The following is a 17797-nucleotide window of genomic DNA, read 5'->3' as shown; positions in this document are numbered from 1 at the left end:
TACACAACGTTTCGTTTTCGATATGAAAAACTGCAAATGGTCCAGGAGTCAGGAGATGTATGAAAATGTACTCTAAATTAGTTGTCGCGGGTTGATAAAGTTAGACACGTTTTATCAAGTCTGCGAAAACTTTTTTCGGATGGAGGGATTTTTTTATGGATTGATGGAGGGAGTAATAGAATGTGTTCTCATTGGGTATGTCATTGTAATTTGCTATGGACCGATTGTCAAAGATTAGGCCCATCACTTCTAGCCTAAACACAGCTAAACCCAATCTTGAGCAGAATCCAAACGTTATCCGCTTCAAAACCGAGCGGCGTCGCCACCGTCTCCCTCCGAACCTACCACACTCCTCCGCTCGCTCGCAAGCTCCCTCTCCTTCCCACCATGGAGGCCTTCGCTTCCGCCTCGACCTGGCGCATGGACTCCCTCCGGACCGCGCTCCCCTCGCTCCGCCCCTCCCCGTCGGCGGCTCTCGGCGGCGCTCCCCGTCCGCGCAAGCAGGCGGCCGGCCGGGTCGGCGCCTCCGCCTCCCCGTTCCTCCGGAGCTCCTTCGTCTCCACGTCAACATCCGCTTCTTCATGCGCATCTCCCGCCCCGGTCTCCGCCGCGGTCTCGGCGTCGCTCGCCTTCTCGTACACCTCCTCTTTCTCCGGTGAGGTATCTTTCCTCTTTGCAATGTATGTGTCACCAATGCTAGGCTAGCGACCAATCCAGCAAAACAAATTCAGCCTTAGAAAATGCACTGCGTATATACATTCTCCGTGGCCACCTGGGACTCCATAAATCCTTTTGTGTCAATTATTTTGCTAAATACTGGCTTTACAAGTGGTTTCATTGTTCAAGCATGCTCAGCTCATTGAATCCTCGGCAATGTACTAAACAATTGATAATATCTCAGATGTGTTTAGGAGAATTTATGTATTACTGATTTAATTACTCGTGCCATGTAAGTGGTTTCATAAGTTGGCCTTTTATCAATAGAGGTCACAAACCGATCGGATCGAGAATAGGTCATATATTTTGAAAAAATACTAGCCAATTTTGTTCACGCTAAAGCAAAACATTTATCCAGATTTATTTTTTAGAGAGTTGACACTGTCATGTTATTCCTTGTGATAAAGAGGTTGACAATGTACAACACAACCGATAATATCTCAGATTTATTTTTTAAAGAATTTATTCTATTATTACCGATTTAATTACTGTCGCATGTATGTAGTTGAGCATATTTTGGCTGTTTACCAATAGGAGGTCAACAAACCCATCAGATTGAGAATCAGTCACATACATCTGCACCAATTCACGCTAAAGCAAAACATTTCGTCATAGATTTTCCTTTGTCATTTTCTCGTTCTGTTTAATCTGATGATGATAATGCTTGACATCCCTGTGGTGGTTCAAATTATGATCATTTTATTCCTCGTGATAATGAAGAGTAATGAATGTGAACTGCTGTAGCAGTGTAGCTGCATCTGAGAACCGTTTGTCCTTTTCACATGGACTTGTTAAATAGGAAGGGCAAAAGAGCTATGATTGGTGAAAAAAGTATAGCTAACTTGTCAGCCCATGCATAATTCGTTTATCCTGCCGAATAAGCGAAGAACTATTATCATGAAGAACAAAAAAAATTATTAACTTATGCGTGCTCACAAATTTGTTTTCCTTGGTATATAGTGATTGACCTCACCGTAAAAATCTCAAACAATGCAAGAATGTCCTGGAGACATTGAAGAACTCAGTTGTTACATCTTATTTCTCTTATTCCTGTTGGATGGTTGCTGTTGCTAGTTAGTTGTAGTAGTTTGTTTGGCATCTTGCTTTGGAGAGTTTATCTCTGTAAGATGATGTAAAGGTTGATGTTCCCTGGATACTGTCCCTAACAGACACCAGTGTCTTATGTGAAATTGGGGGCCTGTGTGGCCCCTTTAATGCTTATAAAAAGTCAGACCAGCCTAAAGTTTTTTGGCCCAGCCACATTAAAGATATAAAGTTAGAATGGATTTTTATGAGATTCTTACGATTTTCGCAATGAATTTACTCATTTACTTCCTCAAAATATTGCAGTGGAGTCAGGCTTTGAGCACCGACTGTTTGGAATTGATGTCCGTGGAAGGATACTGGCAATGAGACACGGGAAACGCATTCCTAGACTTGGCAGACCTGCAGATCAGCGGAAGGCACTTCTGCGTGGGCTGACCACACAGCTGCTGAAGCACGGGAGGATAAAGACTACCAAGCCAAGGGCAAAGGCGATGAGGAAGTGGGTTGATAAGATGATCACGATGGCGAAGGATGGATCTCTGCACAAGAGGAGACAGGCCTTGGGATATATTTATGAGAAGAATATAGTCCACGCACTGTTTGCCGAGGTTCCAGACAGGTATGGGGAAAGAAATGGGGGCTACACGAGGATCATCCCGACATTTCCGAGGCGGGGAGACAATGCACCTATGGCTTACATCGAGCTTGTCTAGGTGATGTGAATTCCTTTTATAATATCTGTCTCCGGGCTAAAGCAGCAACATGTACTGATTTTTTTGTTCTAAATGGTAGTGCCTTTTGCAATATCTGTACTTACACTATTGGCATTGGTGTACAAATTAATTTTTTTTATTAAGCTCAAAATGTGAGAGCATCATCAATATATATTACTCTGTTCGATAATCTAAGACGTTTTGGCAAACTAAAATAGTTTGCCAAAACGTCTTACATTATGAAGCGGAGGGAATAATTAATAGATGATAAAAGAACATGCATGCCAAGGTATTTGTAAAATTACAATCACTGAGCGTCTAAGCGTACAAGTAACGAGTCTGCTAAATGCCTGTTTGTTATAGCTTTCAGTTTGCTAATGACGAATTTCGTTCTAATGTATGTCTTTTTACGTGCAGAGGATCCTTGTATGTGATCGACATGTCGGATCCAGTCGATCCATTTGGTGCTGCTCAGGCCGGGTGTTCTGCAAATTGCCTATCTGTTTTCTAAATGTTATTTTTGTAAAACAAAGTGTAGATCATGTGTGGAATTTTGAGCTCGTCACAACATCAGGGTGCTATACTATTAATCAGGAAAGTGTTCCCGGTAACACAATCCGGTTTGTTTCAAGTTTCAAGCTCTTCATTTGGGAAGTGTGCTCCCTGACTGTCCAATGTTTCTGCAAGCGTTCCTGTACTAATGTTGTTATGTGCACGCAAGTACAGTACTACATAGCTTCCAGCTGTACATGTTTTAGGAATGTCCTGAACAAAATCGATTGCGTGATGTTGCTGACGAAATTTGCCTCTCGAACTATTGTTCACCAGGTCGATGGTAGCAGCTTGGTTCTACTATTAATAAGATGTTGCCAAACCGTAGTCATCAAAGTCAGGATGGCCGAGTGGTCTAAGGCGCCAGACTCAAGTTCTGGTCCTCTTACGAGGGCGTGGGTTCAAACCCCACTTCTGACAAATCTTTTTCTCTTTTTTTGTCGCAATGGTTTTACTGAATTTTACAGTCAACTTGTGATCCTCTTCTCCTAGCAACAACTTGGGATGCTCTGCGTTGCCCATGCGTAACGGCCCGGCACATGAGTCAGACGACGTACTGGGGTAGATATGTGTTTGTCATGTCGTTCTTGGAGCATCATAATTCAGGGAGATGCATCACACACACTCGAGAAGAGGCAGCAATTACGCTGTCTGACCTAGTGAGTCAGCTGCAGGCGCGGTAGGTGGTGGAACGCACGCATGCTGCGCCGCACGTGTGCTTGCTCGTATGATCGTGTCAAAGTATCCCGTGCAGATCATCATGCGGCGAAACCCTTGCACTGGTTCTGCATGTCTATAAACACACATTTACAGTATATAAACACTTAAGTTTTTCCAATTCTAACTCAGAATCTTCTAGGAGACATAACCAAATTAGCCTATCAATAGAAAGGACAAATAAACGCTACTATTTATTGCTGAATTTATGTTTGGATACATATCTACGAGTATCGGAACTCTGGATCTTGAAATTGTGCATGCTTCTAGAACATCACCCTTGTTATTATCTTTTTTAATTATTTTTCATGGATTTTTCAGTACAATATGGTTTTATGTGGATAATTTCGTGTGTATTATAGTATCTTATATGCGTGTATTTTTCTTTGATTCTCTCCATGATAAAATATGGATAAGGTGATTTTTAAATAACTACCCGTCCGCCCTACATTGCCCGGTGATTTAGAGGATTTTCCGCCGTTAGAGCATCTCTAGGAGAGCCAGTAAAAATGCAAACCGAAAAACTCGATGTGGAGTTCACATAAGTGTAAAAAAAACTCGATGACATGGCCGCCACACACCCAACGCGCACCCGAAATCAACACTGGAAACGAGACTCCACTCCACATTGTGAGGAATTATGATGGTGGTAAGGGTGTGGTCATCTCACTATTTATTCCACAACCTCGTCAAGAGAACACAATGGAGTGATTAAGACAAATACACTCACCTAGTTTGTGAGAAAAACTATGATGAAAATCTTACAAAGGGTGGTAGGTTGAAGGACAAACGTGACGTAGTAGAAAGCGTGCAAAACCCCCAACGACAACGTGAAGAACTAGTAGCTAAACAAGGATTGTCAATGTTTGCACCACACAACAAAACAAAATAAAGGTGCTTGCGGCAAAAGAAAAAAAAAACGCAGCTCGAGCACCTTCACCGTTGAGAAGTTGAAACTACCCGCAAACCAGCCTCCACCATCAATCACAAATACTACCTACAAACTTAAAGCAAATTTTCTGAACATAGGTACTCCTGAACCCGACTAAACTTAATTCGGGACTAAGTTACATATATAGTTACTATATAGTTACCTGACCACTAAGTTACAAAAATTTCAGGAGGAGAAGTTTCCTTTAAACTGTTTATTGGAATTTGTGATTTTTTAACTAAGCTACATACTTTGGAATTTGAGTATGAAAATAGGCACACATATACATATGTGTGTCCTCTACGATTTTCGAGTGCTAGAAATACGATTTTCGGGGCCGGCAAGTTATAGGGTTCATGAGTACATATGTTTCACCACGTATTTTCGCCTAAAAACTACCTAAAGAAGGTTGTGAATGGAGTTCTTTGACCAAAAAAAAATAAATGAAACCGTGTCTAGGAAGAACTAGACACTTTTTGATATAGTAGAAGCGGGACTTGGCGTGACAATTCCGAAATTCGTCCCTGACAGGAATCGAACTCCGGTCGTTAGGGTGCGCCACTGCTACCCCAACCACTGGGCTAAGCCCACGTCGTCGAGTTCTTTGACAACACCTCAAACAAAAAGCAAATATCATCCATTCACATGGGTGGTGTCATCGCCGATACTGACCTGTCGGGACAAGGCTCTTTGTTTGTCTAACGAACCTTTGTCTATTTTTCATTCTTGTGTAGCTTGAGTATATTGGTACATAACCTACCGATTTCTTGAACTCGTAGAAAATCGTATTTCTACGTCCTGATTTTTTTTTGAAAAGGTTTAAGCATATACTAGCTACCTCAGTTCCTATTTACTCGACGCGATCGGAACTGCATTTCTCAAGGACGGGGGAGTAGGCATAAATTTGAAACTTACTCATGTAAAGTTTTATAGAAATTTCTTGTGGTTTTCTAACCCGTACATAGGTCGCTAACGATCGCATTCTTGTACAGAAATTGTCTGAGTCCACTGCATCCGTACTACAGGTATATGAACACGGCCTGCCGGGGTCTGCCCCCACGAGGAGCAGCACGTAGTGGTGCGGCGCGTTGCGAACGCCGCGCCTGCCTGCGCTAACGTGCGCTGCCTCCCGATGGCAATTACATCTCCAACCACGCAAGGATCCTATGCTTCGCAATGCGGACCAAATCTCTGTTTATACAGCAAATACTAGATACTCTGATCCTACATGATGATGCGAGCCACATCTGCGTGTTTTAAGTTGGATCCAAGGCTGGCTAAAAGAAGAAGGATATTGATGAAAAAAAGCGTGGTTCACCTTTTAAGCAGCAGACTAAGATCGACATCAAAAATCCGATTTAAGCAGTCAACTCGTATACCTTCCACAATAAAGTTTTTTAGCGGTGTATCCTAAATAAATACGTTGTTGATGTGGCATGTCAGTCATAGAAGAGAGAGGGTTTGTCGTATCTTAGCTAGTGCGATATGGAGTAGAAAAAAAATGACTAGACCAATCACACGCATACACGAGCCTAAAGTAATCGAATGCAACTACTACCTCTATACGTGTTTAATCGACGCGGAACTGAGCTACTGTCTATGCAATTTCGCGTCAATTTATTCAGACCGGAGGGAGTAAAAGACAATGCATTGGGTAAATTTGTCTTGTATAAAAACAAAACATGCTAAGAAACTTTCCATTATAAAGGCTTAACGAATTATGATACCCGCTGCAGTAAACTGAGCTCGCTTAATCAATGATAAATTGCAATTAGAAATGAGCTAAAATCATTAGATTCTGTTTCTTGGCTTTATTTTAGAGAACTGTTTCCGGGGTTTGTTTGTTTAGCTTGGCTCCACCGGTGATGCACGAGGCTGGAGGGAGCATGTGGAGACTGGCGAGCGTGGAAGCAAGGACCGAAAAGGGCCAACAGAAAAGTTGATGGAGGATCACTGCATCCTGCCTGCCTACCTGGTTTCTTCAGGTATACAATGGACGGCAAATTACCTCGATCGGCAACTTTTACCGACTTACCAGACACACTCCATGTTCACCTGTTTGCCAAATGTAGAACAACGCAAAGAAGTGAGAGAAAGAGAGCTGATAACCAGATCACAGCACAGCTCACAGCATCAGAGCATCTCATGGAAAAGGTAGCTTATCACAGTAGTTCATTGTTTTTCAGATTGCTAGAGTATTTTTCTCTAGCTAGTGTGGTCCACGGTTGATTTATGTACTCCTATTTTTTGTCTGTGGGAAATAAGGTATTAATAGTTATGTCCTTCAGCAACGGCGGTTTGGTTCATTCATCGGTGGATAGTGAAAACTCAGAGGCAAATTAGTTAGTAGGTACACATGATTCAGCTGCCCTGAATGTACATGCCAGAAATTAATATGATCTTTTGGAGAGATAATTAGTATTGATTTAATGGTTGGTGCGTGTACTTTTTCATGAACCAACTTTTGCTAGCAATGTTCTGTAAGAAAAATGTTGGTGCCCGCGAACGGAATGATATTTTCCACTTCATGCCAGTAGTACAACTTATTTTCATAGGTTTGTTCTAAATTCTTATGATACCAAGAAGTAGCGAAAATACAACACGACATTCTTTTATCTAAGTACTACGAAAAATATTTTTTTCGACATGACATGTATAAACCTCTTTTTATTAATGGGGATAACATCTGCCTTTGCATTGCGATGCAAACAATCATATACTCTATAAAACATCTCTTTTTTCCTTAATCGATAGTGACGACCTATGGCTTGACCGTCCAGATGATCCTAGCCAAGGTTGAACCGTTGAAGGCGACTTTTTGTCTAATTCTAGCATTGTTCCCCAATTTAATTATCTTCTTTTTTCCTGTGGGTCGGCGAGGCGCCATTTATCACCGTCCATCCTTAGATGCGACCAGTATCCGTCGCACGATGCCCCGCCCAATAGTAATACAATTATGGTTCTAAGACGCCATTCTCGATGCTAGTGATAAGGCCGAACTTCTCTTGTGCACTGACAGCGACAACCATGTTTTCTGCTCACTAGCTACCGACACATCTCGTATGGGAAACAAACAACGGCACACCGCAATATACCCATGGAGCAGCTACGTGGGCCTCTGCTACACGCTTGGTTAGGCCCTAAAACAGTGGTTAGAAAGTGTTCATGTCTTGCTTAGACAAATAGCTGGCTATTTATGTCTGTAGACTGGTATTATTATTCATACTACAGTAGTACATGTTTTTAATTGTATATTTATATTTTGGATACGGTCTTGGTCGCTAGGGGTCCATGCCACTAAATGCTTGACAGCCAAATTTGGAGCATGATCAAGAGGCTCCCCTGTGTACTGGTTGGAGAGATTAATTAGGTAGAAAATGGAGAAAAGGCTGGAATTGGAATTGACTCCAGAGACAAAATAGACAGTTTGGTAAGAGTGGGCAGGGAGATTTTGGATTGCCCAAAATTGCCAGGTGTATCACACTTACGATGTGGCCAACTAATTTGTGCCTCATGCTAATTAATTTTCCACAATTTCTCATTTTCTAGCACATATAAAAGTAGGGCTTTTAGCTGTTGATAACAATAGGCCATGGAATTTTCTAACATTGCACCTAAAAAAGTGCACTAGAAGAAAATGAAATGGAAATGTTCGTGTGTGCATTTTATGAAGGGTTTCGGAGTTTCAGTCCATTTTCATATTTACATGCGGCAACATGAGTGTTTTGTATCATCCATACGTGCACAAATTTGTATTTATAAGGAAAATAGCTACACATTTTACAATGTTGAAGTAGAAATATAAACACCCTCAGAGTTCAAAAAAATTGATGAATGATAATATGAATTTTATAAACATCTTGTTCTAACTATTTAAATAGATAATTTTATTTCGAAAAAGTATATATCATGATCAATCAATTTGGGCTGGCTTGATCCACAAAAGAAAACCAACGCAACTACAAATGAATGGTGATCCACTCGCACAGAAAGACATCACTTTCTCCTCATGAAAAAATGTATATACTACATTGACTAATTCTCATGTACTTGTACGCCGCGTATACTGAATAACGACATATATCGGTGTGTCACTCTCCTGCACAAACTCCTCTCCTGCGCAAACTCCAAGATTGTATGCATCGAAATAAAAATCCTCGAATATGATAATTAAAAAGATGCCAACAATAGTATGTGCAAAATCTTTTACTTTCAAACCACAAAACTACGGGCTTTATCTCATTACATATCCATGTTACATGTTTAACATAGATTAGGATCAAACAAGGAAAACAAAATTCAATGGTAATTCAATATTTTGCATCTTCGGTATTACTCCACTGTTGTGCGGAGAACATAATACGATACACGTGACGATGGCTACACCGCGCAAACCTCTCGCCGAAAATACGATTCGCACCCGAACCACAAAAATCCGAGATGTTATAATGCATCGTTCAGACACAGACATGATGTGACTCATATAAAATAGAAAAAAAATCACGAAAAAAATCAAAAACACATCTCTCTCATATTTTTTCCTTTTATTATTGTCAGAAATTATGGCCTTTGATAAAGCCTTTCCAAGGGGGGCTGCCGTGCTGGCGTGTTGCAACCTAGCAAAGGCCAACTCTAGAGAGAGAAAAGGGTTCCAGAGCGGCAGCCGCTCCCCCTTTCTCTCTCTCCCCCTACGCTGGCTGCTGCCGCTGCAGGCTGCACCCTAAAGCAGCAGCCCTTTCCACCTCTCCTCTTCCTGCCACCCCCACACCGCCTCCTCGCCGCAGCCTCGGTTGCGGCGCTCTGTCTGTCTCCTTCTTTCTCCCTCTCCCCGGCGAGAGGAGAGAGCCGCCGCCATGTCCGGGCTGTACAGCCAGCAGGGGTTCTCCCCTGCGAGGAACCTATCCCCTCAGATTAGAAGCAACCCGGATGTCGACAGGTAGAACCATGGCGGCGCATGGATTTTTTTTGCAGTTTCTTTGGTCGTTTCATGGCCGATTTATAGTCCCAAGATTGATTCTTTTTCATGTCCGGTTTGCTTGATGAACGATGGTGATGATGTGATTCTTGTGCAATTAATGGTTTTGTGCAGTCAGTATCTGGCCGAGCTGCTCGCCGAGCACCAGAAGCTGGGGCCTTTCACGCAGGTTCTGCCCATCTGCAGCAAGCTGTTAAGCCAAGGTGAGATCTTCTGATCTCCCCCTTGTTGTTTTCTTTTGCAGGATGATGTGATTTTCTTGTGGGTATGGGGGGGAAGTACATGGCTGCAGTGCTTGCATAGTGCTCGCCTTGGATGGCATTGACTGTAGCTGCCTGGTTGTATGATCTATGGTTCATATATGATACTCCGTTTTAGATTTGTATTGCGATGTTTTCGTTCATCGGTGAGATTAGATGGTTCCGGTTATACACGATAATGTTGTCACTTGGTGGCCTTGATGGCCGAACCGGATGTAACAATCTATGTTTGCGGTGTTGTATGGTGGATCAATCCACTTAACTGACATATTGGGGTTGGATTGATGTTCCATATTTATCTGGTGTCTTAGCAAATCATCTCATCATTCTCTTGGTGAGAACCATATGTCTGCTTTAGACTTTTGTTCTTAGCTGCTATATGTAAAAGCAGTGATAAAGCTCGTCGATTGTATATACACTGGACAGTGGTGAATGCAATCTATGGACATCGTGAGATTTTCGTCCAAGTCACTGTCAAACAAATCAATGGCTTCACCAACAAAGAGGGTGTTGAGATATCGTGCAGTCTTGCTCATGTCCAATCCTCATTTTAATTATATAAACAGTTTTTGATCTACTTATGCACTCCTTTTGCAGACTGAATTATTATAGGAATACTTCGCTTGATACTACACAGGCTCTTATAGGAAATGCTTAGACCATTTGATTCTGTTTTTTGCGTCCAGTACACACGCTTAGACGATGATTTATAAGGTATTCTTTGTCTCACATATTAGCCTGAGGGATTTACTATCTTCAGCGAGATCATCAAGTATTATTTTATAAAATAGTGGTGTTAGATAAAAATTCGTATGGGTTGCATCACACTACATATTGATCACACTAATGTCTTTTGGTTAGACCAGCCTATAGAAAAACTACACGCTAACCATCTCCATGTTCTAGTTATATTGGATAAGCATATCTGAAAAATGTTTGATGATCTTCAAAGGATCGAAGAACGTAATGGTTTGTGTTATGGACCAACTGCAAATGATCATACAACCTATGTTGGATCTGCTTCCAATGTGCATATGCTGTTTGATATCTGCCTTTGGCCAGTCAGCATTTTTGCGGTGCATGATTGTCTGTCTTGATTGTATAAAACAACCTAATAGTGATTAAATTCTTATTATAATCAACAACTTATTCTTTTCTTTGACCTAGATTCTCACTTGGCTTTCATTCTACGCAGAAATTATGCGGGTATCAAACTCTGCCCACAACCCTGGATTTAGTGATTTTGACAGACATCGATTCAGAAGCCCTAGTCCAATGTCTTCACCAAATCCAAGATCCAATCTCTCTGGCAACGGATTCAGTCCCTGGAATGGACTACACCAAGAGGTACACATCTGGCATGTATTTATTCATTTAGTAAGAAACAAGATATGCTTGCAATCCAGTAGATCATTCTTTTGCACTTTCATGCTCCACAGAGAACATGCTTTCGCTTTGAGAGTTTTAGTTGTTATTATCTTTACAATGGACCTTGTAGATACATAAGTTAAAATGAACTTTTGGATGTGCAATATGATACTATGATATGTAACTGTGACTTTATGAGCTTCTTTGGTGAGAAATATTGTCTCATATTTATGTTGCATATGCTTCGAAATGTTTCATTTCGTGAAACAATACTGAACCATTTGTGCCTGTCATTTTGAATTATTCAACAGAGATTAGGTTTTCCTCAAGGAAACAGTATGGATTGGCAAGGAGCGCCACCAAGCCCTAGCTCTCATGCTGTTAAGAAGATTCTACGCTTGGAGGTCCCAGTTGATTCTTATCCGAGTGTATGCTGCCTCTAACTTGTGCAGTTTTAAGTTTACACATGATAAGGCTTTATCCATCTCAATCTCTTTACTGACATAGTTTTCACTTCTACCACAGTTCAATTTTGTGGGCCGCATTCTAGGACCTAGAGGTAATTCTCTAAAACGGGTTGAAGCATCTACTGGTTGTCGTGTTTTCATCAGAGGAAAGGGTTCCATCAAAGATCCAGGGAAGGTAACAAAAGTTTTGCTATGTTTGATCTGCCCCTTTTTAAATTACTAGTGCTTCTTCAGTTATGCAGTCATTGTTATGTTGCTTTAACATTTTACATTTCCTTGGAAGTCTGCAAATTACGTTGCGTAGTAAGTTAAGAAAGTGTACTGGAATTGCCTTCCAGTGCTCGGGATCTCAGGGCCTGTTCATGACCTTAATATTGGCTTATGTGTTTTAACTTTCTCCTTAAACTCCCACCCTTTTTTAATCCATAATGTGGTAATTCCAAGCTAAAGTTCTTCTACATGATAACTATGGTTTTATGACAGTGCGCAATATATTTCTATTATGTCCTGTTTAGTCAACTTTCCTTTCGTCCCGCATAAATCTGTTTCCTGTTAGGCTTTCTTTACCTGAAGTTTTCATTGCTTGGTCTGATCTTGTGTTTGTCTTATGTTGATAAGAAGTAAGACCTTAAGTTTTACATATTTTCTTCTATATTTCTTATAGGAGGACAAACTACGAGGAAAACCGGGCTATGAGCATCTCAGTGAACAACTACATATCTTGATAGAGGCTGAGTTTCCAGCTAGTATTATTGATGCCAGACTGAGACATGCACAGGAAATCATAGAGGAATTGCTAAAACCAGTGGTAAGTGATTAACATGCACCCCATTAATCTTTCAATGCACGGATTTGCTTGCTGGAGAAAGTCAACTAGCCATGTTATGGTTTAATATGATTGAACTGTTTTTTTTTAAAGGAATAATCAATAATGCTTAAATCATGTGGAAAAATATTACCTCCAGCTTTGCTTAGTCCTAACCGCCTAGCAGATCTCTTTTCTTGAATTTGGATTACCATTACTGATCTCTCAATTGATTCCCTATATTTTTTGTGCGAGTCCGTTTTTATTTCTCGTGTTTTATCTGGAACATGTGTACAATTGCACATCTATACCATGGCTTATTGCTTCTCGAGGAGTACTTTTTTCATTTCTAAATAAACCCCAGATATGCATCACTTACAAAGCCATGTTCATTTCTGCTGCAGGACGAGACACAGGATTTCTACAAGAGGCAACAGCTCAGGGAGCTGGCGATGCTTAACTCAACCCTGCGTGAGGACAGCCCTCATCCAGGAAGCGTATCCCCTCATCCAGGAAGCATATCCCCATTCAGTAACGGTGGTATGAAACGTGCGAAAACAGGCCAGTAGGGAACCAACTCCCCCAACCGTTACTGGTATTGTCCAGGTGCCTTATGCCCCTATGGGACGCCATGTCTTGGGGACATTTGCCGCGGGTGCACGTGAAGGAAGCGACACCTGCGTTCGCTAGCTGAGTCTGGTTTGAGTCGTGGTTTCTCCTACTGACTAAGGGAAACCGCTGGGACATTGGCAGTAGTCCTGGGTCCTTGGGTTGATCCAGCTTTGGTTGATGTAAGGTCGTCTAGAACATTCGCTTTATTTGTTAATTGACTGTTAACCTAGTATGTGGTGCTATGGTAGGTGGATCTCCATGACAGACTAGAGAGGCCCGAGTATGTGAGCTTTCCTGTTTTCCTTTCACCCCTTCTAGGTGTTTGATTTTCCCTGTATATTATTATATCCCTTCTACATTATGGAGTCGCGGATAATAATCCAATAAAAAGAGGTATAAGGATCGTCAGCTTGTGCCTCATGGTGATTGGTTCAGTCGTGCCAAATTGACAGTGTAGCAATCCAGTTCTGAATGCCATCAGTGTTCGTTGTGACTTGGGTCCAGGCATGATCGTCTCCGCCTGGCATCATAGGTGGGATGCTTCTGGATGCCTGCGTGTGTGTGTAGGAGTGATACTGTGATAGTGACGATGAGAATTCCGTGAGACGTTTGCCACGGGAATGCTGTATTGAGCTTTTAGAAGATACTCGAAAATGAGGATTGGAGAAAAATCGGCTCAAAAATTCTCAAACATTTGTCAAGTTACTCGAAGGGTACAAGGATCATCAACTTGTGTCTTATAATGTTTGGTTTAGCCACAGAAATTTGATTTGACAGTGTAGCAATCTAGCTCTGAAAGCCATCATTGTTAATGGACCGTGGTAGGTTATGTTCATGGTAATTTTGGCTCCAAGCATGTGTCTCTGCTTGGCATCAGAGTTGGGATATGCTGCTGGACTGTGTGTGGGAATGACAGCAAGAAACAAAAACTGTATTGAGCTGCGAGCTATACCTTGAACATACTCGTCCAAATCGAGAATCGGTGAAACTTCAGCTTAGACATTGTCAAGCTACTACCAGTTCTAGGGAAGACCATGACCTGTCGCGTTCAAGCAAATAGTTGACTGGAATGGTTGTATCCAGAACTTATGTTGTTATCAGCTAACCTCTCTGAGCAAGTTGGTGCACACTGGGAATCCTCTGCCCCTGGTCACCATCTTCTCAAGAACACATAACCAAATGGTAAATTATTTACAAAAATGCATTCCTTGTTTCCAGTGAATGGTCTGGATGCGGTATTACAGTATTTTAAGCTGTGTCTACAGGTTCCTATGCTGTCCTAACTAAACAAGTACAGTGCTAATATTAAACTTCCAGGTGATAAAAACAGTGTAGTCACTCAGAATAGAATAACGAGCATAGTTAGCTAGTCGAAGTGGAAGACAAGCTGACAGCTACAATGACAAGCCTAGCTCTGAAGAATTGGCTCCATCGCTCCCTCTCTTGGCTGAATAAGAATACCAGTTCTTCAATTGCACTCACTTGATAAAGAGACTTCAGGATAAGTGGATAACACAAGAACTAGATGTAAAACTCTAGCACAAATCGACGGTGCAGAAAGTTTGGTAGCATAACTGTAGACATAAGTTTGTCAAAGACTGTTGCATAAAGATGCCAAACATTTCCTGTCAAAATGAGCATCATTCCAGATGCAGCAGTACAAAAGAAAATGCTGTGCAGTTGTTGATGTAGATAGACAGAAAACACCAGGACTTAAAATAAACGAAAACAAAATCAGATTGAAACTATAACATGCCGCCAACTTCAACAAAAAAGAACTAAATGAAATGCAACAACCACTATCATTACATCATATACTGTCACCAGGATTCACATTCCAAGTCTAACAAGTCATTTTATAAGAAAAATGATTATATCATGGTGATGTTAAAACTAGGAGATGACACCGACATATACCAACAACGGTTGTTCATATTCTAACAAGCTAATGAGAAACATAACCATGGCATGGTGATGTTAATACTAGGATATGACATTTGCATATAACAAGCCTTACAGAATACCAACTCAAAACAAATGTGAACCTTTGCAATGACACAATCTTTAACTATACTGATATAACTGGCAGAATCACTTCTGTTTTCCAGAAGAATTCATTCACAAAGACAATTTCAAATTCTGAAGTACAAAAGACTGCCATAGTTTACAACAATCCACAAAGACCATCTCAAATTCCGAATTAGAAATGACTGCCATAGTTTGGCACCATGTTTCATATTGATCCAAGATGACAGCTACATATCCTCATTAAAGAATTTTAATCTGGATAGACAGAAAACACATGAGCTTAATAATACAACCTCAGATTGAAACTGTAAGATGCTGCCAACTTCAGCTACAAATTTGGATGAAGCGACTACTACTATCATAACATCGTACTGTCACCCAAGATTCATATACTACCAAGTCATTTAATAATAAATAAAATCATTCATGGTGATGTTAATACTAGGAGAAGACATTGACATACTAACAAAGGTTGTTTATATTCTAACAAGTCATTCAATAAGAAATATAAATCACGTCTTGGCGATGCGAATATTTGACATTGACATCTAACAAAGCTTACTAAGGTATAGCTGAAAATAACTGTGAATCTTGGCAAGGAGCCAAGGACACATAGGACAAAATCTGTCTGTTCGATATAATTGGCAGAAGCACATTTGTTCTGCAGATGAATTCACAAGAGACAATCTCAGATTCTAAATTACAAATGACTTTCCAACCATGTTTCGTGTTGATACAAGATGATAGCAACATATATATCTGATAGAAGATTTTTATTCTGGATATAGCAGATCAGATTCATTAAACATCTGACTATACCAACATTCTAGAAATGACTTTCCAAGCATGTTTCGTGTTGATATACAAGAAGATGATAGCAACATATATATATCTGATAAAAGAATTTTATTCAGGAATGTAGCAGATCAGTTTGATTACACATCTGACTATATCAAATCATACTACAGGGGTGGTATATACATTAAATCACGGGCAATCATATGACAAGCAGTCACAAGTTTTCACATCAAGAAGCTTTTAACACGGACCGACAGAAATTACAGGGCACGACGGAGTTCTAACGATGCTAGGGAGAACAGAAGAGGAAAGCTCTAACGATAGTAGTAATTACGGATAATGGGACCTTCAGGTCCCGCCAACTTCCTCAACGCAGACGGAGGATGCGTGGAGGGCGCCAACGCGGGTGCCGCAGCCCGACCGCTTCTTGCGCTTCCCAGTGATGATGGCCCAAATTGGCTTGGCAGAGGTGCCGTCGGCCCCCTCTTTCGCCTCGCCTTCGCAGGCGCCAGCCTCGACCTTCACCTCTGTGGTAGTGCAGGTCGTCACGGCCTCCACCTTTACATCGCCTGCACCTTCCTCCTTGACCTCCGTTGCGGCAGAGGTACCTGATTTCTCCTTGACGACCTCCTCCCCTGCATTGCACCAGTTCCAGTCCTTCTCCTTAAACTCTGGAGGACGGGCAAACTTCATCCTCAGCTTGAGCGGGAGGGCGAAGGGCAAATTAGCTGGTAGAGGAGGCCGCGGCGGCGAGCTGGCCGGCTTGGCAGGCTCTGGTGGAGGCGGCGCTGAGATGGCCGGCTTGGCAGGCTCTGTCGTAAGCGGCGCCGGCGGCGAGATGGCCGGCTCTGGCGCAAGCGGCGGCGGCGGCGGCGAGATGGCCGGTTTGGCATGCTTAAGCTGGGGCGGGCGGGATGCGGCGGCAAGGAAATCGGCGGGCATGCCGTTGTGGTGGACGCGTATTTTGGTGACGCGGTTCCTGGCGGCGTCGGCGCGGATGCGGATCTTGGCGGCGTCGTATGCGGCGGCGGCCTCCTCGGCGGTGTCGAAGGTGCCGAGCCAGAGGCGGCGGCCCTGGTAGGGGTCGCGGATCTCGGCGGCGAACTTGCCCCAGCGGCGCTGGCGCACGCCGCAGTACCTGACCTTGGGCCTGGCCCAGGAGGAGGGGGAAGAGGACGAGGACGAGGAGTCCCTCTTCCCCGTGGTGGCCTCCATCACGCGGCGCTTCTTCCTCCGCGGCCCCGGCCCCCTCTCCCCCTCGCCCCGCCCAGGCGGCGGCCGCGGCGGCGCCTCGTCCTCGCTGGAGGAGGAGTCGGTGGCGTCGTCGTCGTGCACGAGGATCCGCACCACGCGTCCCCTCGGCGCCCACCCCGCGCCCGCGCCGGGGGCGGCCATCTTCTCGAGGCTAGGGTTCGGACCCATGCCTTCAAGCCCTCTCAATCCATCCTCGCGCGCGATCGGGGTCAGCCTCGGCGCTCCGCCATGCGAGCGCGCGCGGGGAGCTAGCTAGGGTTAGGGTTTCGTCGGTCGGCGGTGGTGCGGGTTGCGGGTTGTGGGGCTGCGGTGGAAGCGGGAAAGACGTGTGGGGAATCAATCCGTGGAGGAGACGACCTAAAAGGACGGGTCGGTTCAGGGGCAGTTTCGGGATTTCGGGCCAAGAAATATCGGATGGCATCTGCGAGGGGCGTGGACGGATATTCTCGGGAACATGGGAGTCGGTTTGTAAATGGGCGGATCAACTTGTGAACGAAGAAACGTTCGTTGGTTCAAATTTTATCTTCCTGTTGCTTCACGCACGCCAGGTAGG

The 17797-nt window shown here is 42.9% G+C and overlaps 3 protein-coding genes and 1 non-coding gene across 5 annotated transcripts; 3 read left to right on the top strand and 1 right to left on the bottom strand.

Annotated features, from left to right (window-relative positions):
• The first annotated feature begins 297 nt into the window (after window positions 1–297).
• LOC127292171 (large ribosomal subunit protein bL17c) lies at window positions 298–3108 on the top strand. Of its 2 annotated transcripts, XM_051321526.2 has the most exons (3): window positions 298–655; window positions 2068–2477; window positions 2895–3108. In XM_051321526.2, the coding sequence occupies exons 1-2, from the start codon at window positions 388–390 to the stop codon at window positions 2475–2477; spliced, it is 678 nt and encodes a 225-aa protein (XP_051177486.1). In that variant the 5' UTR covers window positions 298–387; the 3' UTR covers window positions 2895–3108. The 2 variants fall into 2 exon arrangements, with proteins under 2 accessions (XP_051177486.1, XP_051177488.1); XM_051321528.2 differs by lacking the exon at window positions 2895–3108 and having other exon boundaries at window positions 2068–2481.
• A 257-nt stretch (window positions 3109–3365) lies between these two features.
• On the top strand, window positions 3366–3449 carry TRNAL-CAA (transfer RNA leucine (anticodon CAA)). Its single transcript has one exon. It is a non-coding gene; the product is annotated as a tRNA-Leu (tRNA).
• A 5835-nt stretch (window positions 3450–9284) lies between these two features.
• Window positions 9285–13572, top strand: LOC127292170 (KH domain-containing protein SPIN1). The gene is made up of 7 exons (XM_051321525.2): window positions 9285–9613; window positions 9767–9855; window positions 11108–11259; window positions 11592–11708; window positions 11806–11922; window positions 12412–12555; window positions 12957–13572. Exons 1-7 carry the CDS (start codon window positions 9531–9533, stop codon window positions 13119–13121), a joined length of 867 nt encoding a protein of 288 aa, XP_051177485.1. The 5' UTR covers window positions 9285–9530; the 3' UTR covers window positions 13122–13572.
• A 2509-nt stretch (window positions 13573–16081) lies between these two features.
• LOC127292169 (uncharacterized) lies at window positions 16082–17523 on the bottom strand. The gene has a single exon (XM_051321524.2). The coding sequence runs from the start codon at window positions 17410–17412 to the stop codon at window positions 16339–16341; it is 1074 nt and encodes a 357-aa protein (XP_051177484.1). The 5' UTR covers window positions 17413–17523; the 3' UTR covers window positions 16082–16338.
• Between the last annotated feature and the right edge of the window lie 274 nt (window positions 17524–17797).

The sequence above is a fragment of the Lolium perenne genome, chromosome 4, assembly GCF_019359855.2.
Source record: "Lolium perenne isolate Kyuss_39 chromosome 4, Kyuss_2.0, whole genome shotgun sequence".
Lineage (NCBI taxonomy): Eukaryota > Viridiplantae > Streptophyta > Magnoliopsida > Poales > Poaceae > Lolium > Lolium perenne.
Note: the sequence above shows the minus strand (reverse complement) of the source record. Positions and strands in the feature narration are given on the sequence as shown.

Excerpts from the sequence above, each read along its gene's own strand:
- LOC127292171 (XM_051321526.2), top strand. The coding sequence starts at position 388 with ATGGAGGCCTTCGCTTCCGCCTCGACCTGGCGCATGGACTCCCTCCGG. Across the intron at positions 656-2,067 it reads GTACACCTCCTCTTTCTCCG|TGGAGTCAGGCTTTGAGCAC; the intron begins GTGAGGTATCTT and ends AAAATATTGCAG.
- LOC127292170 (XM_051321525.2), top strand. The coding sequence starts at position 9,531 with ATGTCCGGGCTGTACAGCCAGCAGGGGTTCTCCCCTGCGAGGAACCTA. Across the intron at positions 9,614-9,766 it reads AGCAACCCGGATGTCGACAG|TCAGTATCTGGCCGAGCTGC; the intron begins GTAGAACCATGG and ends GGTTTTGTGCAG. Across the intron at positions 11,260-11,591 it reads GGAATGGACTACACCAAGAG|AGATTAGGTTTTCCTCAAGG; the intron begins GTACACATCTGG and ends ATTATTCAACAG.
- LOC127292169 (XM_051321524.2), bottom strand. The coding sequence starts at position 17,412 with ATGGGTCCGAACCCTAGCCTCGAGAAGATGGCCGCCCCCGGCGCGGGC.